At 55.9% G+C, this 22,976-nt stretch overlaps 1 protein-coding gene across 4 annotated transcripts in view; it reads left to right on the forward strand.

Annotated features, from left to right (window-relative positions):
• Positions 1-593: 593 nt before the first annotated feature.
• The window catches only part of EPHB2 (EPH receptor B2), a 129,626-nt gene continuing 107,243 nt past the window's right edge, over positions 594-22,976 (forward strand). For all 4 annotated transcript variants that reach the window (XM_040587404.1, XM_040587406.1, XM_040587405.1 and 1 more), the window contains exon 1: positions 594-815. In XM_040587404.1, coding sequence (XP_040443338.1) covers positions 731-815 — 85 coding nt within the window. In that variant the 5' untranslated portion in view covers positions 594-730. The remainder of the gene's footprint in view (positions 816-22,976) is intronic.

Below are 22,976 nucleotides of genomic sequence, written 5' to 3' on the forward strand. Positions count from 1 at the left end.
TTTTTTTGTGTGTGTGGGTTTGTTTTTTTTTAATTTCTGTCCCGCTGGCCCTTTCTCCGCCGGGCCCCGGCCGCTGCCAGCACGCTGCCCTCCGCCGCCCCCGGCCCCCCCCCCCCCGCCAACCCCGGTGGGCAGCGGCGGGCGGGGGGGGGGGCCGCACCCCCGGATGGAGGGATGCTCAGCCCGGGGCCGCCGGGCGGGACTGGGCTGCGGGGCGGTGGGAAGGGCGGGGGCGGGGGCATCCCTCCGGGACCCCCCCCCTCCTCCTCCTCCTCCCCTCCTCCGCCGCCCCCTCCCCGTTTTTTGCGGCGCGCAGTCAACCCCGGGCGAGGAAGATTTGGGCTGAAATCACGGCTTTCTCCGGATGATCGACAGCTCCGGGAGAAACCATCGGCGGGCGGGGGGAGCCGCCGCCCGCCGCCCGCCCGCCGCCCCCCGCCGCGCCGCCGGCCCCCCGCCGCCCCCCGCCCCGCCGCCGCCCGCCCGCCGCCGCCGCCCGCCGCCCGCCGCCCCCGCCGGCAGCGCGGCGCCCCGGGGCGGGGCGGGCGGCGCGGGGCGCTCCCCCGCGCGGCGGCGGCGGTGGCTCGGCCCGGCCGCGGCGGCGGGGCCGGCGGTGCGCTCCGTGCCCGCGGCCGTGCCCGCGCCGGCGGCGGCCCCAGCGAGGGGGCTCGGCTCTGCGCTCCGCCGCTCCCCCCGCCGCCTCCATGGAGCGCCGGCCGCGCCGCCTCTGATGCCCGGCCCGGCGCGCACCATGGGGCCGCTGTGGCTCTGCTGCCTGCCCCTCGCCCTCCTGCCCCTGCTCGCCGCCGTGGAAGGTAAGGGGGGGCGGCGGGGGGCGGCGGCCTTGCGCGGCGGGGCGAGCCCCCCCGGTCGGGGCTCGCAGCCCTTTTTTTCGGGGGAGGGTGGCGGCACTTTGTGTAGCCCCCCCCCCCCCCCCCGCCCGCCGCACACCTCCGCAGCGCTGGAGGGGAGGCGAAGTTTTGGGGAAGTGCTGCCCCGGCTGGAGGTGCTCCCTCGGTGCGGAGCCGGGGGCCGCTCGCGTGTCGTCTGTCCCTGTCCCCGTCCCCCCCGCCCCGTCCCCGGACCCTCCCAGCCGCCATCCCGCCGGCAAGGTGGGCGTCCCCCGGCGGGCGCAGGTCGCTGGGTGCCGGCCGGGTACCGCCGCCGGGGGATGCCCGGGCTGTGCCCGCTGCCGCTGGGCTGCGGGAGGCTGCGGGGTTCACCCCGGCAAGGCCTCGCCATCCTGGATCTCATGGCTCCCCGCTGGCGGCGTGGCTTTCCCGGCGGCCCCGGGCTCCCCGCCGAGTCCCCCCGGTGCTCAGACAAAGCGGAGGCAGGCGGCAGGTGGGGGGCTCCTGCGGGCTCGGGGGGAGCCCGCTGGGGAGGGTCTAGGCAAGGGGGGCCTTGTCTTCCTGCTCACAAGCCCACCTCAGCCGTGCCTGCGGGCCCCCAGCCCACCCGCTGCTCAGGGACCCCCGAGCTGTGCCGGGCAGGGGTGGGAGCAACGTGTCAGGCCATCAAGCTGCGCATCCCGGTCCGCGGGAGCGTGCCCATCCCGGTCCACGGGAGCGTGCCCATCCCGGTCCGCGGGTGCCCATCCCAGGCCACGGGTGCGTTCCCGTTGCGGGAGGGCTGTGGCCGAGCCGGCAAGGGGCTGGGTGGCCCTGCTGGCCCCCTGGCTTGACTGGGCTAGTGGGCAGGCTGGGTGGCCGTGCTGGCCTTGGGCGTGGAGGTGCCGGGCGGTGGGAGCCGCACGGACGGTGTTTGTCTGGAACATGGATGAGGCACCATTTATTAAGTTGGAGTTTTGGGAGATGACTCATGGGTTGGCCAGCTATACATCGTGATATTTACAATATGGGAGCTTGGCATAAATAGGACTATTTACGTTGCAGTGGAGAGTTCTAGCCAGCTATGCTATTCAAATGAGCCCAGTATGGTTTTAATTATTGGGGGGGAGGGTGGGGGTGATGAGCGTGTTTGTGGGAGCATACGTGTCCACGTGGGGTGTCTGGCCTCGTCAGCGGGCAGCGCTGACACTTACGGTGGGGTTTGGGCTTGGCCAGCGGGGCCGATGCTGCTGGCGATGGCAGGGGATGGAGCTGGGCACCTTGTACAGGGACAGGGTGACGCCTCCGCCCCACCTTGCCCTTCCTCTGTGTGGAGAGGAGCTGCTGGGGGGGTCAGTGACCAGCTCCCGGAGCTCATCCATGCTTGCTTGAAGGTGTGGTGACCTTTCCGCCATCATGGCAGGAGCAGCAGGGACTGGATGCGTGAGCGCTTGGGCTCATCCCGTGGCACGGGGGATATACCTCTGGGGATGAGGGGGGTTCACCCACCTGAGATGATCGCTGTGAAGCATGCTGTCCCGTGGCTGGGGATGCTCGGCGGGGGCCCTGCACCATCCCTCCAGCAGCTGTCCCCGTCTGAGGCTGAACGCGGTGATTCGGGCTCGGCGGGGTCCCCCCCGCGCCCCCGCTCTTGCCTTCTGCCTCGTGCGTGTGTTGGGTTGTGATGGTTGCTCACAGTGCTAGTGTGGACAACCAGCTACTGTATCCCAGCCTTTCCCTCCTTTCCAAAGGCTTCTGGAGAGCTGGTGAGGCGAAAGCGTGTGGGACGCAGCTCCCCTGGTGCACCTCTGCTCCTTCCTCCCCATTGGGAGCTGCCTCTTCCCGGGGCTCCTTGGGATGCTTGGATGTGGGGTTCACCTGCATCTCCGGCTGCTCTGGCCCCGTCGGCGTGGGCAGACCCACCCCACTGCAGCCGCTGGCCAAGGAAGCGGTGAGTGGACCCCACCGCGTCCCTCAGCCACAAGACACCTCTGTGGTGGCGATGCCCTCCGTGTGGCCATCACCAGCTTTGGCCGATTCCCAGGGCCAAAACGAGGGCAAAAAAGGCTCATTCAGGGGGGAAAAAGCATTCTGGTTATTTGCCCGGGGATCCTGCCTCTTGAGCCCTGTTTTCAGCTCTGCTACGGAGCTTTTCTGTAATGCTGGTAATTTCACTTGTCTCCTCTGTGCCTCAGTTTTCCTAATTACAAGGCGTAAAATAATACAAGCGTCTTTCCCAAGGGAGCCGCGAGGTTTTGTTAATGAACATGACAAAGTGCTTTGGGATCCGTGGTTGAAAGCGCAGCCTTAGTCAGTGCGCCTGTGTGTGGGGTGTTTATTTATCTACATGCTTTATATTTCTCTGTACACTATATATTCACTTGCATTTAACAAACCTTAATTAGAAACAAAGCCGATAGGGAAGGAAATATAAACAGGAGTGTGCATGAAAATTGGAAGTTGATTACTCACTGGCCAGCAGAATGTGTGTCTCGGGCTCGGGAGGAAAGGCTGTTTGGTTAAAACCAGCTCTGTTAAAAGGAAATGTGAAAAGAACGTAAAACATAAATCAATATGGAAAACAGGGAGGTGGATGACAACGTACATAAAGCAGAGGTTAAGGAATTGCGTACAGTTGTTAAGGCAGTTGCAAGGTAACGTATCAGCAGCTGAGAAAGTTCAGGCTTATAAAAGGAAAGTTTTTTTGTGTGTGTGTTTTTTGTTTTTTTTTTTTTTTTTTTAAACAAAAAAACCACCCCAACAACCAGAAAGTCAAGAACAAAGGAGTCCTGGAAGGGTCTGGATCCCACACCGGTTGGTAACAGTGCCGCTATCACTAACGGCTCCTCTTTGTATTCCTGCTGGTGTATGCTGTGCGCATATCTGGAGTACTGATACTTCCGACGTATTTTTGGGGGGGAGCTGGGAAGGGCACTTAGGTATTTTAAAATCAGCAGCCTGGCAAACTCGCGTGCAAGGCGGGTGAAAAAAAAACCCTGAAGGCGCTCTTAACCCCGTTGGAGTTAACTTTTCATAAACCTTGCAGCGCTGGCAAGTTTCCCAAGGGCTGGAGGGAAGCCAGCCATGTGCCAAAAAATGTGAAAGGAGAAACAAGATGGCCCTAATATCTGCGAGGGTGCGGGCAGCACGGGGGTCGGCAGGCTCTGGTGGGCGAGGCAGGATCACCCGGCAGGAGTTTTGCTGGGAAGCAGCAGCACGGGTGAGGGGACTTGCTCTTGAGCATCCTCCTGTGCCGGGCGGTTGGGATCCTGAGCCTGACCTTGGCCTTGGAGAGGGATGCTGGGGAGGGAGGGCCGTATCCTTTCTGGGGTGGGTAACGCTGGAGCTGATGTGCTGGACACAAGCGCCCGTGTCTGTCCTCCCAGCCAGCTGGAGACAGGACTTTTGTGTTTCTGTATATTTACGTGTTACAGTGCACGCAATAGACGTTACACATTTATTATATTGCATATGTGTACGTAATACACGAGATTTTGTATTTTATGTGTGCTATAACATATTGCAGTGTTAAAATATGGTCACCTCTCCTGCACACACGGTCATGACCCGCTGCTGAGCACCTCTGCAGCCTCCTCCAGGCCCAGGTGTGGGGCGGGGGGATGCCAGTGAACACAGGGTTTGGCTTGTTCCCTGTGGTGCCCAGCTGCGTGGTTGCAGCTACCCGTTTCTTCTGGTACGGATTACACCTGGGCAGTTGCTTTGACCTCGGTGCTCCAGGAAGGTGCCATGTGCCCGGGGTGTGCCGGCACCCAGCTGCAGGAGCATCCCGGCTAGTGCAGCACGCTCCGGAGGGATGCGGCAGAGCAGCAGGTCCGGGGAAGAACACAGGATCTGTTAAGGAGCTGGTGCTTCCTGCGTGTTCGAACTCCAGATCTGCAAACAGTCTCCTGAATCCAGGCTGGAAACAAATTTTTGAACAAACGGGAATGAGGCGTGCAGCAGAGGCGGTGGTTTCGGGTTGGACCTGTGCTGCCTGTCTCCCTGCCGCTGCCTCCCCTCCCCGGCCCTGCTCCATGGGTTAATTTTTGACGAGGTGCATTCCTTGCGCCCGCCTGCCCTTTGCATTACCTGGGCAGCAGCAGGGAAAACTCCATTTGGCGATCAAATAAATTGGTGCCAGATATAAATGTCCGTGGAGCTGCCATTGTCGCTCTGCCTCTCCGCTTTTCCTGGGCAGGAGCAGCAGTTGTTTCCGAACTCTGCTGTATTTCCAGCTTCTCTGGGTGATGAAAGCAGAGGGAGCAGATGCTGGAGGGAGATGCCAAGGGGGGACAGGGCTGCAGGGGATGAGGGCTTGGGGCTGGCGTGGCCACTGATGTCCCCCAGCTCCTTGGAACACCCTACAGAGGGATGTGGGGGTGCGAAGGGCACGTGGCTATGCCTGGGGGATGCTGCGAAGGGGGGGTTTGGGGCTGTCCCCCAAGGATGGGGGCAGCGGTCCCCTTTGTAGCCGGGCTGAGGATCTGCCTGCACTAGTCGCAGCCCTTTGTGTACACATACCTGAGCTGGCTGTAAAGAGGGGTGGGCACCAGTGGGGCTGCGAAACCTGCCTGAGGAGCTGGGTAAATACTGGATGCCGAGATACCTCCCGAGGCCTGAGTGCTTTTGTGTGAGCGCAGCCCGAGCCATGATAAACGAGAGACTGAGCCCGCTGCTCCTGTCCCAACACGCACCCGCTCCCGACAGAACGACACGGATACTCATGTGGGGTCCGTCCGGGAGTGGGTGCGGGGTTCCCATCCCGCAAAAAGCCATTTTTTACTGAGAAAGACCCCTGTCGGCTCCCATCCTGGTTTGCCATCCCTCCTAAACCTGGCTTCTGGTTTGCAGAGAGGCCAGATCGAAGCGGCTGCCTGTGGGATGTGTCAGGAGGGGGGTAGCGGGGAGATGCTCAGAGGCAAAAGTTCAGCCTTAGATAAGGGGGTAAGGACGGGGCCTCCCGCGATAAGGCGCTGATGTGTGGTGCAGAGGGAGGGAGAGGCAGAGCCCTGGGGGGGTCAGGAGGGGGCTCTGCCCTGGCTGGTACCCAGGGATGCAGGGAGCACGGGGGAGGTATGACTGGGGATGCTGGAAGCAGGCAGGGACCCCTCGGGCGCCGGCAGGCAGCAGGTAGGAGGGGTTGTGGAAGAAGAGGTGCCCCAGGGGTGTGTGCAGGGATATATCAATACTGACTTTATATCGGGTTTCAGGAATGTACTGGATGGATGGGGATTTGTGCCAGGGTGCAGGCATGGGGTTGGCTGTGTGAGGTGTGTCGCCCCCTCGCCCCTGGACAAAGCAGGATGGAGGCAAAGGAGTAAGTGAGGATCATGCCGTGCCATCCGCCCCTCTGAACTTCCCTGCTCGGGGAGGAAGGGAACACCGCTGGGTCTCTGCTACCCCTTGGACCCAGCTTGTGACACCAATTGCCAAACATTAAGGGAAATGAAATGGGCCACAAAGGCAGAAAACACACCTACAGTTGTGGATGGTCCGTGCCTCCGTAAGTGTCACATAGTGGCATTATTCGGAAATTATAGTTTTAATGACGGTGAATAATTGCCGCTCTTCAGAAAGCCCACAAGAGGAGGATCTCTTGATTTAGACCCAAGCATCGTGCGCGATGCGGTGCAAGGCATTGGCCTGACTCCATGGGAGCACGAGAAAGAGGTGGTGAGCTCCCAACATTGGTGAATCTTTATCTGTTGGTCTAATAAGTAATATTCTTTCCACATTACCTCTCTTAGAGGCAGGCCATCGTGTCTGTAAAATGACCAGCACTTAAAAATACGATGCAGTAACATCTTGTAAGTAAGGCAAAACGAAGGAGCTGGGCGAAGGGAGCAGCTAAAATAGTGAAACACTTGCACATGATATAGGAAATTATATTTAAAGCTCAGAATAAATGTGTGTGGCCATTTAAGGTATGAGGTTTTTTTTTTTTTTAATATCTTGATTGAATGGCAAATTGAGGGAGGTCATTGGAGGTAAAAAGATGTTCTTCAGCGAGTGAAAGTGGTATCTAAAAGGGGAAAATAGAAAAAAAATCAGAAACCATGGTGTGGTGAACATAAAACCATATATGGCAGCCTGAGAGGAGTTTGAAAAATAACTTGTGAGAAGAAATGAATTATCCCCCCAAGTTCCCTCTCAAAAAATGAGAATCAGGATGGAGCATGTGGGGAGGTGGGGAGCGACTTCAGTGTCCCCCCAGATGGCCATGGCCAAGGGGACTCCGGCCAAAGTGCTTTCCTTCGCAGGGCCAGGCTGAGAGGCTGCCCTGAAGTGACGGCAGAAGAGCTTATATTTTAATATAAATGGGTAAAACAAATATTTAGACCAGAGCAAATGGGATGAGCATCCTTTAAGAAGGGCTCCCTGGGTGATTGAGGAGACTCCAGAGCAGTCATTTTAGAGGAAGGGCTCTCTTATGGATTAAAATCTGCTTAAAGAGGGGGAAGCAGCCAGTTTTCCCACTGGATGAGGGTCACCGTGAGGCTCGCGCTGTGCAACGTATTTATAAATGCGCTAGAAAGGGGTGGGAACTGGAAGGCCAGAAAGTTTGCAGATCATACAAAATTACTCAGGACGATAAAAACAACAGTTGTCTTTAAAATATTGTAAAAGGATCTCATGACACCAGATAACCAGGCTATAAAGTGGCAGATTAAATGTAGTCAGTGATGAATGAGAAGGGATTCACATGGAAAAAATTACCCTAAACCCATGCATGCACAGTGGCGGTCTTTAAATTACTTATTAGCATTTTAAGAAAGAGATCTTAAAGTCATTGTGGATGGCTTTTTGAAAGCGTCAACTCAGAACTGGGAAAGGCTGGGAAAGGAGGGTAAAGATGCTTGTGCAGGAGAGGTGCAGGGGTGGGGGGGCTTCAGGAAAAATGCCGCTGGGGGGGGTGCACAGAGGTGTGTTGGACCGTGGGAGGAGTGAAGAAGAGGGTGATGAAGGGGTGATGATTTGTTATTTTATATTCTTTTCACTTGCTCTTGGGTTCTGGTGTAAAACCAGGAGTGATGGAGGGTGGAGGCAGGAGTGTGTTGGGCAGGGTGAAGCCCACCCCTGCCAGTAGTGGGTACTGGGAGCACTGGGAAGCCCTCGGGCTGCGGCCAGTAGGGTGCTTTCTACACCTCCTCCCCGAGCATCCCTCCAGTCTGCTGCCTGAGCATCCCCCAGTCTGCTGCTTCGGGAGCTGGGAAACCAGGAATCCCTTTGGCTCAGCCTCCCATGGTGGTGGTGGTGGATGTGGATTTGAGGTCTGTCCCACAGGGAAAGGCTCTGATGCTGGATGCCCACGCACAGTGGGGGCCCTGCCACCCCCCAACTCCTTGCTTGGCTTTTGAGACCATCTGTAGCTTCTGAGGCAAAGCACCAGGGGGGTCCATGTCACTCAGGGAGCTCATCACCTTGGGATGATGGACCCTCTGGGTGCAGGAGCTCTTTCTAGCCTGTTGATTTTGGCAGGGTGGCCAGGCAGGGGTAGGGTCCCCTGGAAAATGCTCGTTGGTGCTCACCTTGGGTGTTTTGGGGAGGGTGGGAGCATCTGGTTGGAGCTGGGGGAGGAGAGGAGCTACCCTCATCCCTGGGTTTATCTGCCTGGAGTTGGGGGGGGGGAGGCAAAGCTGGGTTTAGAGGGGATGCTCAGCCCCTCGCCCACCGGCTGAGCGGGTTGGGGGGTGGCGGGGGCGGCCGAGCGTGTGAACGTCCCTGCGGTGGAGGGGACGCCTTGAGCCACGCGGGCTGATGCTCAAAAGGCCAGACAAAGGGAACAATGGGCTCCGCGGCCAGGCTCCTGGGCAGCCTGCGGCTGGCTGCTGAGCCCCTGCCATGGGAGAGGAGGGGGCGGCGGGGGGCTGGCCATGGAGGGCTTGGTTCCCCTCTACTCCCACCCAGGCTTTGGGGGCCACGGGGACAGCCGGTCCGCGGTGGGCTGAAGGACAGGCTGTCCCCTGGGTGATGGTTATCGCATGCCAAGCAGCTCGCTGCCTGCACCCAGCTGGGGCCAGGCTTGTTTGGGGTCTGTCCGCCTGGCAGCGGGCTGGAGCGAGTCCTGCGCCGTGGAAGGTATCACCCAGCTCCAAAAACATGTCCCGAGGGGCGTGGGACCGTGCTGGAGCCTGGTGGGCTCTTGTTGCACATCCTCACCGTGGTTTGCAGGGACCCTTGTTGGGGCTGGTGCAGCACTGCTCTGCTGCTGTGAGGCAGAGGGCTGGGAGAGCCAGGGAGGGTGAGGAGGGTCGAACAGGGGCCGGACCCTCTGGAGCCTCTGGACCCCCTGTCCAGACCCTTTGTGAGCCTGAATAACTTCAGCAGAGGGATTCAGGAGGGAGGTGTTGCTGTCCGCCCAGCCCTGGTGCACAGGGGTTGTGGGAGGCTGCGGGTGAGGAGCATCACGCGCTGTGGTGTGGCAGTGCGGGTTCTTCCCATCCCAGAGTCTCTCGGGACAAGGGAGGACCGCTCGGAGCACTCTGTCTTGGAGCAAGGGACAGAAGTCCCTGGGTGATTTTCAGTCTGGAGGAGATCCTGCTTTTCTGAGCTCCCCAGGAGGCCACTCATTCATGTGGGGTGGCTGCTGAACCCAAGTGCGTTGGTTTGGGTTGCTCACTGAGACTAGAGGGTTGGGCATGACGTGTCTGAGGACAAACTGGACAGGAATAGGCCGTTCCGATGCCTCCAGATGTGTGGTTGCTTTCACCCAAGAGACTGGTGTGTGTCCCCTACCGGGACCTGTGTCTGCCTCCATCCACTGTTCTCCACGACCTCCAGGCAAAGGCTGGTGGCCATGGCTGGTACTCCTGGAGGGAGCTGGCAGCATCCTTCCCTCCCGCTGGCTCCCGTGGCTCTGCAGCTCATTCTCCCCGGTTACGGACAAGGTGCTGCCTCTGAGTTTGGCTTCAAGCCTTTCCCTCGTGAGATGCCTCTGTCTTGCGAGCTCAGCTCTTTGTACAGCCAGTGCTGGAGCTGTTGGGGTGGTGGGACTCAGCAGTCTGACCCAGGAGGAGGGCTTGGTCCTGGGACATCCCTGGAGACAACACCTTTATCCTGTATCTACCACCTCTTCTAAGGATGCATCCAAAGAAGCTGTTTGTGGTCTTGAATAAGAGCTAGGGGTGCTCTGGGCTGACAAATACACATGCAGCTGGTTTGAGGCAAGGTATGGTAGAAAGTCTGTGGAAGATCAGGATTGGGCCAGCTTAATGAGTGGGGGGTGGCAGAGGGGAGGTCGAGGAAGCCTTTGGCCATCTAGGAGAGGTTCAGTGCTGGCCAGTGGCTATGAGCTGGCTGGGCAACCGCCCCAGCCGGTGCACGCCACATGCTTGGGTGTGAGATGGGCTGGAGCACGTGAGGGGTCACGTCTCGCCGTGCCGAGGTTACGGTGGCGTTTTATGATTTGCTTTGCTTGTAATCCTGTTTCCAGGCTCCACAACTGCAACTCAGAAACCTTTACGGTGAGCCTCACTTAATAAATCTTTGCCTTGTTTTACTTTTAAGCCTGTCTGGTATCAGGGGACAAAGCAAGCAGGAGAAATGCGTGAACTGGGGGCAGTGCAGATGAAATAAAACAAGGTGGATGAGCTGGCTGGAGCGCGTCGCCTGCAGGGAGGGGGGCTGGCAGGGCTGCAGGGAGTTAATTGCAGCGTGCCAGCTTTGGGGAAAGCATTTCCTTAGGATCAATCCTGCAGGATCCCCAGCACCTCCAAGGCTGTTTGTGGAGTGCCCTTGCAGGTGGCTGAGCGCTGCTTTTGCTGCTGGTCGCCAGCCTTTGTACTGCGTGCACGGTGCATGCCGAGAGAGCACCTGTGTGTTCAATGCGAGCAGGCATGCGGCATCCTTGCTGCTCCGGCATAGAAACAGGCACCGAGAGGGAAAGCAAGTCGGTGATGTTATTTTTTTTCTCTCCCTGGGGAGCAGAGAGCGGCCAGTGCCTTGACGTGGGGAACGGCTGGTGGCAGGGTATTAACTGCCTGGCGCTGGAGCGTGCTGGGCGGGGGTACGGAGGTATTTGCCCCCCTGAGCTTGCTCCCACCTGGCATGGGGTGCGATGCTGTGGGAGTCAGGGGGTGGATGGAGGCAGGCAGAGCAGAGCAGCCCCACCAGGGACAGTTTCCAGCCAGGTTGGGCAAATGCATTCCCCAGGCAGAGCCTGGAGCCACCCCGGCTGTGCCAAAACCGGGACAAAGCCCTGCTCCTTTTACCAGCCTTGCGGAGGGGTGGGTAGTCCCTGCCTAACAAGGACCCTCCTGGGCTTCTCCCTTTCTCACCACGTGTTAGCACCGCTCTGGAGGTTTGGGATGGATAAACACAGAAGTGTGCGTGATGCTGTGTGGAAATCCCTTGACAGCAGACACATAGCAGAGCAGCGGGACGCTGGTGTGGGCTGGAGGAGCGGGCTGTGCCAGCTGCTCCGCAGGGGGAAGGGGTGCTGAGTGGCTCCAGGACTTGTCCCTGTTCGTCTGCTCTACCTTCGGGAAACCTCAAAGAGAGTCCTCGGACAGGTGCAGAGCGGTCGGGAGCAGGGGCAGGCGCCGGAAAGGTGCTAATTAGGATGTTGGCAGCATTAGTAGGGGTTGGTGTCTGGCTGGTGGGAAGTGTTGAACAGGCAGCACAGGTTCTGCTCTGTGTCACGCTCGGTGTAAATCTCCAGGCAGCAGGCAGCTAGTGAGTCTGCGGGTGAGATGAGGCCAGCTCAGTTGTGTGATGGAGATGTCCTGGGGTAGGTGGGTGCTGCTCTGGGTCCACCCGTGGCAGCTGGGTGACAGTGGGTGATGTGGTTGTGGCACAGGGGTACCAGATCTGCTCTGGGTATCGCTCGGTGATGGGGAGATGCTTGGTGTGGTGCACAGAGCCAGTGCCTGATACACCTGGTTTTCTCCTTTCGGTTCTTCGTTTTTATTTTTCCAAGTCTGTAGGCGAGATGGAGAGCAGAGAAGTTGCTAACGATGCTCGGTGCTTCTTTTCCTTTTTTTTTTTTTTTGTCTTCTTCTTTTTTTGGTCTGATGTCAAACTCTTGTGCCTTCAGATTGAATAGCTGCCACGAGATTTTGCTGTGACTGACACCTGTTCTGGCTGGAGAGCGACAGCTTTTGATAAACACAGATCCTCTGGAAACACTGAATTTACTGGCAGCTGCTCCCATTTGTCGTCTGGTCTCTGTTCCTGGATTTGGCTAAACCTTGCGCCGCTCTGGGAAGTTGTTGATGCTCCTCCTGGGGTTGAGCGGTGGCTGGGGAGGTCTGCTGGGCTCCACTGGGTTATGGGGAGGTCTGCTGGGCTCCACTGGGTTATGGGAAGGTCTCCTGGACTCCACTGGTTTACGGGGAGGTCTCCTGGGCTCCACTGGTTTGCGGGGATGCCTCCTGGGATCCACTGGTTTACGGGGAGGTCTCCTGGGCTCCACTGGTTTGTGGGGATGCCTCCTGGGCTCCACTGGTTTACGGGGAGGTCTCCTGGGCTCCACTGGGTTATGGGGAGCCGTGGGACAGGCAGGAGGTGCAGGCAAGTGCCAGTATGGCTTTGCTGGGGAGTGCATCCAGCCTGTCCCTCTGGGCCAAGCACTGGGGCCATCCTCATCCCAGTGGGACACAGCTAGTGGGGGAGCAGGTGGGCATGTGCCAAAAGCTGAGCGAGCCAGCCCATCCCCAGCGTTTGCTTTCATCCTTTGGCATTGCAGAAGCCCATCCTTGCTTATCTGTGGGGCCGAGGGTGAAGAACCTCTCCAGTCTGTGTCCCTCAGTGCTGCTCCCACTTTCCATGTGTCTGCAAAAAAAAAAAAAAAAAAAAAGTGGGGTTGCAGGGCAGGGCTGGAATTTTGGACCGGAGAGTGAGGGATGTGTGGGGGACACTGCTGGGGCTGTGGTAGGTTTAGGGACCAACACGAGGGACTGGTGGAGCCCGTGGTGTCCCTGGGGTGGTGCCAGCCAGGGTGGCAGGGGCTGCCTATATGGCTTCGTGCTGGGGGAAGCACAGCAGGTCACCCTCAAGGAGAAGCCTTGCCCTGTAATTTGGGTGGCCTAAATATGACCTGAGCTCCTGCCTGTGGGTGCTGAGGCCTTGGAAAGCTGACCTGGTGTTCTACCGTGCGTTTGGGAGGTCCTTGGTGTGTGGGCTACAGAGGGAAAGGGGGAAAAAAAAAATAAATGGGATTTGCAAGGTCAGCCCTGGGTGTGTCATCCATCAGCCTGGAATTGCTCGGTGGCCAGAAGGGTGGAGAAGGGCTTGGCCCCTGCTGTGGCTCTCACGGGGGTGCCGGCAGCTCATCGAGCCATGGCAGCATGCCCACCCCGTTGGGTTTCCATCAAGGTGCCCATCACCCCGCGCGTGGTGCTTCGGGGTCTGTGCTACGTGTGCTGGAAGGAGAAACCTCACGGATGCAGGGGCTGAGGCGGTAGCATCCAAAAGCGCTGCGGGGGTCTCCTTCCCTTTGGTGGCAGGAATGTGCTGTACACTTGCACAAGGCTAAAATAAAACTGCTGGCAAGGTCCCATTCCACATAAAGAGCCCAACTGTGCACTAGGGACACATCCCTCTCCCGGCTGCCGTGGCTGGGGTTGCTCAGCGCAGGGGTTCTGAGGTGGTGCTGTCTTTTATTTGATGCAGAAGAAGGGCTTGGAATTGATGTAGGCTCTCGTGCTCGACGTGCTTCAGAGCTTTAACTCTGAGAGGTCACCTCAGATGGCTGTGGTCTAATGTGAGCACTGGGAGCCCACCTGGAATCAGTGTGTGGTGGCCGTGAAAGAGATGATGTGTCATGCCAGGGAGTATCATGAGGGCAACCAAACTGATGGATGAGTCAACAAAGCCAAAAAAAAAAAAAAAAAAATCCTAAAAGCCTTGGTTCTGTTCCAGTTCTGTAACAATAAAATGAAACAAACATCATGTTCAAATTGGCTGAAGGAATCCCACCCACCGGTGGCGCTGAGGGAGACCCTGCCAGTCTGACGTTGAGCTGTCCTGCTCCAAGGACGCGCATCCCATGTACAGACCCTATTGATGCACTGTGGCAGAGGGGGAGGGGGTCCTGCCCCAGCCCCCCTGCTTATTTTCCCTTTCCCACTAAGCTGGGGGTCTGGAGGGGACGTTTTGCTACACAAGCCTGTCTCCAGCGTGGGTTCGGTGTGACACTGTGCCACACCTGGGCCTGGAGGTACCCACTCTTCCCATCTCTTCCCCTCCAAATCTTTATTTCCTTCTCAAGTCGCTCAAATTAGAGCACCCTGGGGGTGGTTTTTCCCAGGTGGGCATGGTTTCCCGGGCCAACGTCTGCTTGAGCCAAGAGGAGATGTTTGGATGCCCTCTCCCCAGGAGCTGGGAGGACTTTGCCAGTGCCTGGGACCACGCAGAGACTCCGGCCATGGAGTGCTGTGGTGGAGGGCAGGGACACACAACTTGGGTCATCTCAGTTTAGTGGGGCTGGCTCAAAATCCGGTGTTTTAACCACTCGGAAAACCTTGCAATGGGATTTATCCAGTGTCTTAGGAGGCTGGTGGAGGGCACTGTACTGGTCCTGGGATTTCTTCTAGGAAAGAAGGACATTGAAGCCTGCTGCTGAGAGCATACTTTTGCAAGAGCAGTTGCATCTCCTGCACCCAGCTCCTGGGACCCAGACAAGTCCTGGAAGGGTTTTGCCCTGCTCTGGACTGCAGCAGGGGTAAATATTCACTAGAGCCAGCGCAGCCACTGCTGAGTCGCTTTTATTTTGGTCTCTTAAGATAGTGAGGGCTGTTGGAGGTGCGAGCAGGGATGGCCTGTGGCGGGGCTCGCCGGCCTTTAATGCTTGAAATAGTTTTGCCGCTTGCGTTTGCAGGGCTCTGGCGGGGATAAGACTTGCTGGTCTCCATGGTTTTATGTGCCATGGGACTGTGCCAACAGTTTAATCACAGCTGAACCCTCATAGAGCAGCATAAAAAATGTTGTAGTTGGGATTAGGTTACCCATCCTTCCTATAAAAGACTCTATAAACAGTCCATCAAGCCCAAGCATTCCTCTCTTGGCTGTGAGGTCCTTTGCTCTTAATGGGTCTGGCATTTGCTTTGACTAAGTCTTTTTTTGGGGGGAGGAGGCACCTCTGTAGAGGAGCCCCCGAAGGATGGCTTTTCTGCTCGCATTAGTGGGGGAACCCAACCGGGCTGGCTTGGCGGAGGCGGTGTTGGATGTCAAGAGGATCTGGCTGGGGACGCAGGGGGTAAGAAGCAGCCGTGACAAGCCCAGGGGGCACTGACAGCAGCAGCTGCTCCCTCCCCGTGGCTGAGGGCTTTTTCCATGTGGATTTGCTGTTTGCTGGGGTGCTGGAGAGTTTTCCCTAACCTTGGGGCGGGCAAGGAACTGGGACTCTTCCTCTCCCATCTCCCAGCACATCTCAAATCTGTCTTGTCTCTGCTGCAGCTTGAGCAAGTTCCCCAAAACTGTTGAAAATCCTAAAGTTTGGGCTGGGCACCAAGTGGTCTCTTTCTAGCCACCTTCCCCATCCCGTGCGATGCCTGCCATGGAAGAGCTCCCGGGTTAATACCACCCATGGGACTTCCCTGGGGTGCTTGGAGTTTTGTTGTTTGTCCTTTGGGGAGCCATGGGGCAGGGAATGGGTAGATGCAGGAGGTGCTGAGAACGGTCCTTGTCCTCGCTGCTGCATCCTTGAGGATGTGCTCACCTTGATTGTGTCTCGGGGCAGCTCATCTATGGCACCTCAGAGATGCTCCTGCCCAGGACAGTTATCTTCTCTCTCCTGGAAACCTTAAAGCTGTGGTTATGCTCCTGCTCTCCTAGCAATGGAGAGCTTGAGGGGCGTTTGCTGGAGGACACCAGGCTTTCCAGTGCTTTTCCCAACAGAGTTTAATTTATTTTCAGGTTTTTATTTTCAGATGTTGCCCCCCTCTGAACTTGCCTTTGAAGATGATTTGGTCACTGTAATCACCGGTACAGAAGTGGTTAGCTGTCAGCAAGACCCCCTCCCTTAGTATCCTGCAGAGGGCAATTCAGTCCACCTGCCTGGGATGGCTGGTTTAGATCATCTGGCTTGTCCTTGGAGGCCCTTTTCTTTCTGTCGTTACTATCTGTAGAAAATTAACAACTGCATTGAAGTGGAAGTGTTATTTTTTCATATGGTGAATGCCAAGGGAGGCGAATCCTGTATCCTTTACCTGAGGATGCTCAGTGAGCCTGCAAGAGCGTTAGACACCTCAGCATCGGTTTCCTTCATCCCTCTCCATCATGCTGACTGCAAGACAAAACCGAACCAGGGTCTGGTTCCTGCAGAGGCCACTGAGGTCCAATGCTGGGAACGATTACTTGGAACCTGCCAGCTAATCAGCTTTTAATCCCTTTAGCATGTTTTCGGCGATATGGAGCCATACGCCCAGGCAACGGCTTGGCTGTTGCTGGCACGGCTGGCTCTGCTCCCCCGTGCTGCCGTCACGCCTCCTGGGTCTGGTACTCAGAAAGCCTCCTGCCTTGTACACGGTTACTCTCACCAATCAAACTTGTAATCTCAGTGAAGAATGAAATCAGATTTGTTTGACAAGACCGGTTTCCTGTAGAAGTATGTTGACTGGTGCTAATTATACTCCTGGTCTTTAATTCTTTATGATTTGAATTACATCAGCATTTTCATTATTTTCCCAGAAGTGATTTCAGGCTGAGCGAGACCTTGAATGCTGCCATTGCATCGCATTATAATCCTAGTGCATCTCCTAAACGTGATCCTTCTGCACCGAGATGCTTCTGCATTAGTGTTTTCAAGGACTTCCCAGCTTTCTTTTTCCCCAGGTGTCCCCTTACGGGCTCCTGCTTGCTAATTTTTGAAGTCTGTGGAGTCTGTCGCTGTGAAAAATGTTTGGTTTTCTGAGTTCTCCCTGTCCCCATGGTCACATTATAACCCCAGCCGGCAGCTCAGCCCCACGCAGCCGCTCACTCGCTCCCCCCAGCAGGGTGGGGGAGAGAATCGGGGGAGTAAAAGTGAGAAAACTCGTGGGTTGAGTTAAAGACAGTTTAATAAATAAGGCAAAAGCTGCGCACACAAACAAAGCAAAAGAAGGAATTCATTCACCGCTTCCCATGGGCAGGGGGTGCGCAGCCATCCCCGGGAAGGCAGGGCTGCATCACATGTGGCGGGGACTTGGGAAGACAAATGCCACTGCTCCAAATGTCCCCCCCTTCCTTCTTCTTCCCCCAGCTTTATAGTGCTGAGCATGATGTCCTGTGGTCTGGGACATCCCTTGGGTCAGTTGGCTGTATCCCCAGCTGTCCTGGCTGTGTCCCCTCCCAACTCCTTGTGCACCTCCAGCCTGCTCACTTGATGCTGCCTAAGCGCTGCTCAGCAATAAGGAAAACATCCCTGTGCTATAGACACCGCTTCCAGCACAAATCCAAACCACAGCCCCATACCAGCTGCTATGAAGAAGATTAACTCTATCCCAGCCAAAACCAGCACATTCTCCACCCCTTATTCCAAACCGTTTATGTGATGCTCAGGTCTCGCACCATCCAGTGCGTCCTCGTTAACCCTCACTACCCTTCCCATCCTTTGGTATAATAATGTGATTCCCTTAGTCTATGGACCACCCCTATAAAATGTCCACGAAGTTCATTTAGTCCATGCTGGTGGGCTCCATCTGTTATGGTGGCCACCCAGGACGGGAGAGGTGATACGCTGCACGGAGTTACTGGGCACCAAAGCCAGCTCAGGCTGGGTTTCTGCTGCTTCTTGTAAGGCTTCTCCTCCACTGGTTCGGGTGGTTCCTGCTGTAGTAATTCCCCATAGCGTGCAACTCACATCCCAGGTTATGTCAGTTTTAAGGTAGTTCCATTGTCTTCACCCCCGGTCCTTTTGGACAAGACTATAGGGTTTGACATTGCAGTGAACTCCTCCTGCTGTCGCTGGTCCGGCTTGGACTTCTCTGCAGACTGCAGTCCCTTTGGGGTGTACCTGCTCCACGGGGAGCCTGGTCTCTGAGCCGCAGTGTCTTCAGGGGGATGCCTGCTGCGGCATAGATGTACCCACAGGCACAGTCACTTCAAGGTGCACCTCTTCCAACGTGGCCTTCTCCATGGACCAGAATGCCTTCAGAGATAGACCAGCTGCAGCATGGCCTTACCCATGGCTGCAGTCTGTTCAGGGGTGTTTCTGCTCTGTCCTGGGCTTACCCATCACTACAGGCTTTGAGGTGCCCCAGCGTGACCTCATGCACAGCCGCTGATGCTTCCAGGTGGACCTGCTGCAGCATGGACTTAGCCACAGCCACCGATGCTTCGAGGTGTACCTGCTCCAGCTTGGGCTTGTCCTTGGGCCGCAGTCCCTTCAGAGGTACCTGCTGTGGCACGGACATAACCGCAGCCACAGGCGCTTTGGGGTGTCCTGCTCCCGCGAGGACTCACCCGCAGGTCACAGTCCCTCGGACTCCAGTTCATACTGGAGTTCCAGCCTGCCCCGTACGGCAGCGCAGAAACAGCCGCCGTGCCCTGGCCCCCCGCCAGCCCGGCGCATCGCCATGGCTGTTATCAGAATGTTCCCAGGCACAGCAGATGATAAGCAGTACAGCAGTACAGCGAGTAGCAAAAGCAAAAAATCAGCCACTAACGAGCACTAGACGCTAATAAACCGTAAGGCAAGCCAGCCCTGTGGCAAGCACAGAAACCTGCTGATTAATAGCTGAACAGGAATAACAGCTATACATTCGATCTAGCACATTCCAGTCAAATCTGTCATTATCTCCAACCCTTTGAGCCCCACGCTGGACGCCAGAAAGGACTGTTGGGGTTTAACCCTATCCAGCAGCTCAGCCCCACGCAGCCGCTCACTGGTGGGATGGGGGAGAGAATCGGGACAGTAAAAGTGAGAAAACTCGTGGGTTGAGAGGAAGACGGTTTAATAAGCAAATCAAAAGCTGCGCACACAAGCAAAGCAAAAGAAGGAATTCATTCACCGCTTCCCACGGGCAGGGGGTGCGCAGCCATCCCCGGGAAGGCAGGGCTGCATCACACGTGGCGGGGACTTGGGAAGACAAATGCCACCGCTCCGAATGTCCCCCCCTTCCTTCTTCTTCCCCCAGCTTTATAGTGCTGAGCATGATGTCCTGTGGTCTAGGACATCCCTTGGGTCAGTTGGGGTCAGCTGTGCTGGCTGTGCCCCCCCCCCCCCCCCCAAGTCCCTGTGCCCCCCAGCCTGCTCGCTGTGGGGTGAGGTGAGGAGCAGCAGAGCCCTTGGCTCTGTGTAAAGGCTGCTCGGCTGTAACAAAACCATCTCGGTGTTATCAACGCCGCTTCCAGCACAAATCCAACCACAGCCCCGGACCCGCTACTACGAAGAAGATGACCTCCACCCCAGGCAAACCCAGCAGAGCCATCCCAGCCTGTGGAGCGCTGGGAGCCAGCATCCTTCCCAGTCAGCAGCTGTCCCTGCCTTGTGCTCTCTGCTAGCTGGTGGGGCTCATGCATCTGCACCCTTTTTATCTCAGGCTGCTGTTGCAAGCGATAAAAATCTTTTTGAAGTCTCTTCCTGCCTTCCAAAGTGCTTCTGGCCTCATCTCTCCCCACCTTGGCAAAGGAGATCGGGATACTCTCTGGGAACACAGTGCTGGAAAGAGCTACGTAGGTTTGCCCAGTTATTCGTGCAGACGTTGACCAGCGCTGCAACCAGGCTGTGGAGCTTTTTCTGGGGTTTTCTTCTCATTTGATGTTAATGGTTAGTCCCAGAATTTGATTTTTCAACCTGTTGTGGAGGTGTCGTACAGGAATTTTGTGTGGCCGTGTTTCTTTGGACTCATTTATGGAAGTGAAATGCCCCAAAATGAAGATAAACAATGGCTATGGCTTCTCCCGCCTCCACGGGGCTGTTGTCCGTGTAGGAAAGACACATCTTTGGTCTTTTGGTCTTGACACAGCTGTTCCAGCTGTGGCCAAAGTCTTAGTTATTTGCTAGACGCTTGCAAACAGTGTGTGTGATGTTTAAGAGAATTACAGCCAGACGGTCCCTGGGTCATTAGTTATGTATGAGCTGAGGAATCCCACGTTACTAACAGGAGGAAGCAGCCCTGTCCTCTTGAGGGCTGTGGAAATAACAACCCGCTTCCCTAATAAAGACGCAGGCTGGCTGGCCATGGCCATTTTTCATGGATGGTTAGAAAGAACCGCAGCGAGGGAAGCTCTGATTGCACGTAGAGAAAAAAAGCCCCAAAAGAATTCATCACCCTGAAAGTGGTGTCGTGGTGAAGGAGGGCTCAGGAAGGTGACAGCATCTCCATCCCTGGGCATTGTCAATGCTTTTTTTTCCCAATGTTTCTACATTTTTTAACATTTTTACTTAGCATTTTGTCTACGTGCTTAAAAAAACACCACCACCATAGTTTTTCTTGTCTGCAGCCATACCAGGCATGGCTTTTTCATAGGTTGCTCTTACTAACTTCCTTCACTTCATGCCAGTCACAACAGGCTATGGGTTGCCTGCTTATTCTCCTTCTATTCATCCTGCATTGCCTTTGTATGTGCTGTTATCACAGGAGCACTTTGTTGCTCCAGGGTTGCCTTTGGTGGAAGTTATTGTCTTCCTAGATTGTCAAATTGTAGCCTTTAAAGAACAACAACAACAAAAAAAAGTTCTTTAAACTTTCTTTGAGTCATCGAATCATAGGACTGCTGGGTCTGGAAGGGATCTCCAAAGACTGTCAAGTCCAAAACCCCTCTGATTTTCATTTGGACTTTTCGCTCCTGTTTCCTGGTTGACTCTGCTTGTGAAATTTCTGAGTTTTGGGAAATCAATGTGTTTGGAGCAACGAGCAAAGCATTTCAGGATTGGGCCGCCCTCCCTTTGGCCAACACAGGCTGTGATCATCAGTGCTGGGGCAATTACACGCTTCCAGTCCAGTGTTTCAGCCCTCTTTCTGTGTCATTATGAGGTCCAAAATTGTAGACCTCGGGGTCTTTAATGCACTTTGTGCATTAAAATTATGTAACGAGCCTGTCCTCACCGATCGCAGGGCAGGATATAGCGTAACGATGACAGATATTGACAGGTACAAGGCACCAGTGTTTCTAGGCAGTGCGAGAAGCAGAAGTCTAGTGGTGAAAGCTGGGTCGTTGGCTTTGTGCCCGTCACGCGTTGGTTTTCCATCACACGTGTCGTTGCACCATTTCATAGCCTGAGCGTGTTTCTGATTTATTATTGGCGCACTGGTGGCGGAGCTGAACCGATGCAAACTGAGATGTCTTCTCCAGCATCCTCTTCGGCTTAATTGCCCTGTGACGAGTTTACAGTGTAGATTAGTCCTACTCCTGGCTCTGACGGATTGACATGCCAGTGATGGTTTGGTTGGACCTCCTCCTCTGTAGACAAGCCAGGAGCTGGAGGAGCCATGGTTTGGGGAGGTGACAGCGGAGTCTGCTGTGGCAGCTCGGTCCAGGCATGCTGGTCACCCTGCAGTCAGCTCTCCCTGGCTGTCACTGTCCCCTCGGCAGCCCTGGCCAGATTTTCTGCTGAAATGGAGAGGGGAGTCCAAGACTGCCTCAGCCTCGGGTTAGGCATGGTGCCAGGTGGGTTGAACAGGATATTTTAGGGCTGAAGAAGGACCACCTATATCTGGATTTGGGAGGACATGCAGTAACAGCCTTTGTGAGCAGGAGTCGTGACCTGCTTGGCTGATAGAGAAGGACCTGCTGCCCTGGCAAAACCAGCTTTCATGTGAGAAGGTGGCTCCTGCTGGACATTTGCTGGTATCTGTGTTGGTTTTGGGCTTTGTGAGTTGAGCTGAGTTGATGCATTGCTGCTGGTGAGGGAAGAAGAGTCCTTTTGGCATCCACCGAAGGGTGGCTGAGCCTCTGAATTTGCAGGATGGATGCCAAGGTGCAGGTTCACTCCTGCCAACGAGCCTGGTGTTAGACCAGGGAGATCCTGCCTTGCTGTCTTTGTGCATCTGCTGGATTTTTGCTCCAGAACACAACCAAGAGAAAGCAGTGCTTCCCCCCACCCCCAGGAAGTTACAACACTAACCAGGTGGGCATCCTAGAGTAGGCAGAAAGGGTTGTGTTCTCAGTGGGACAGGGTGGCTCCTCCTTCCTCGGATGCTGAACGTGGAGCTGGAGCTGGATGATGTGTTTCCCAGCCTCTGTTTCCAGCCAACCTTCCTGGGGGTAAAATTTAGAGCTGCGTGTTGTAGCTCTGCTTGCCAGGAGGAGGGAACATCGGGGTGGCAGAGAGGGTCTGGATGAGACAGTGGCTTGCATCATTATATAGGAGACATGCTGGGGAAGTGATTGGGGGTCCTGCTATGTCTGCTCACGTTCTAGAAGAGCAAGGGTTTTCAACTCCATCAGTAAAACAAGGCTTCTCCATCTTTGACCAGAGTAGATGTCCAGCTCTGGTGTCCCTGTCCCTAAGGTCCCCCTGCCCCAGCTGTAGCGGTGATCAGGGTGGCTGTGGATTTTCCCAGTCAAGTCCTGGAGATGTCCAGTCCTGGAGATCCCCCACCTCTCTGGTGGCCTGCCTTAGGGCTCCCTGAGGAAGCGATATCCTACGTAACCTTTCAATATCCGACTTGAATGTCCCAAGTCACAATTCATAGTTTGAAAAGGTCCCTCCTGGCTCAAAATGTCCATCCTGGAGTCACCTGTTGTCCCTGTTTTATGGGATGAGCTGAGTCACTGCTCTTGTTTCATGGGGTGAGATGCCTTCTACTCGGCTGGGCAAGGATGAAAGCTGTGTTTTCCCTTCATTACTTTCAGCCTTTTCTTTAGGAGGTTGCATCTTGCTGGGAACAGCCAAGTTGAGGGTTTAAACCATGTCTTTGTTTTTTGTTCTCTTCTTACTCTGCCCCAAATGGTGATGATACATGGATAGCATCGCCCCAGTGGTGATGACCACTGTGGATGCCCCAGAGATCCTGTCCCGGAGGTCTGTGGAACAAAGCACCTAGGAGGAGGTGGGAAAGGAGCTAATCCATGAACCTGGCTTACAACATTTCTGCTGTGCACAAACTAGAAATGTCTGCACGCATCCAGAATACCTCGCAGGAGCGGGTGCTAAACTGAACACTGGAGTGCTTTGGCGTGTCTCTTTCCTTGGAGTAATAATTTGCAATCACATCCCAGTTTCAAAAAGCACCTGAGTCAGATGGGAGTGAATTATTTGCAGACAGCACAACTGCCGTA

Source organism: Falco naumanni, chromosome 3 (genome assembly GCF_017639655.2).
Source record: "Falco naumanni isolate bFalNau1 chromosome 3, bFalNau1.pat, whole genome shotgun sequence".
In the NCBI taxonomy this organism is placed as follows: domain Eukaryota; kingdom Metazoa; phylum Chordata; class Aves; order Falconiformes; family Falconidae; genus Falco; species Falco naumanni.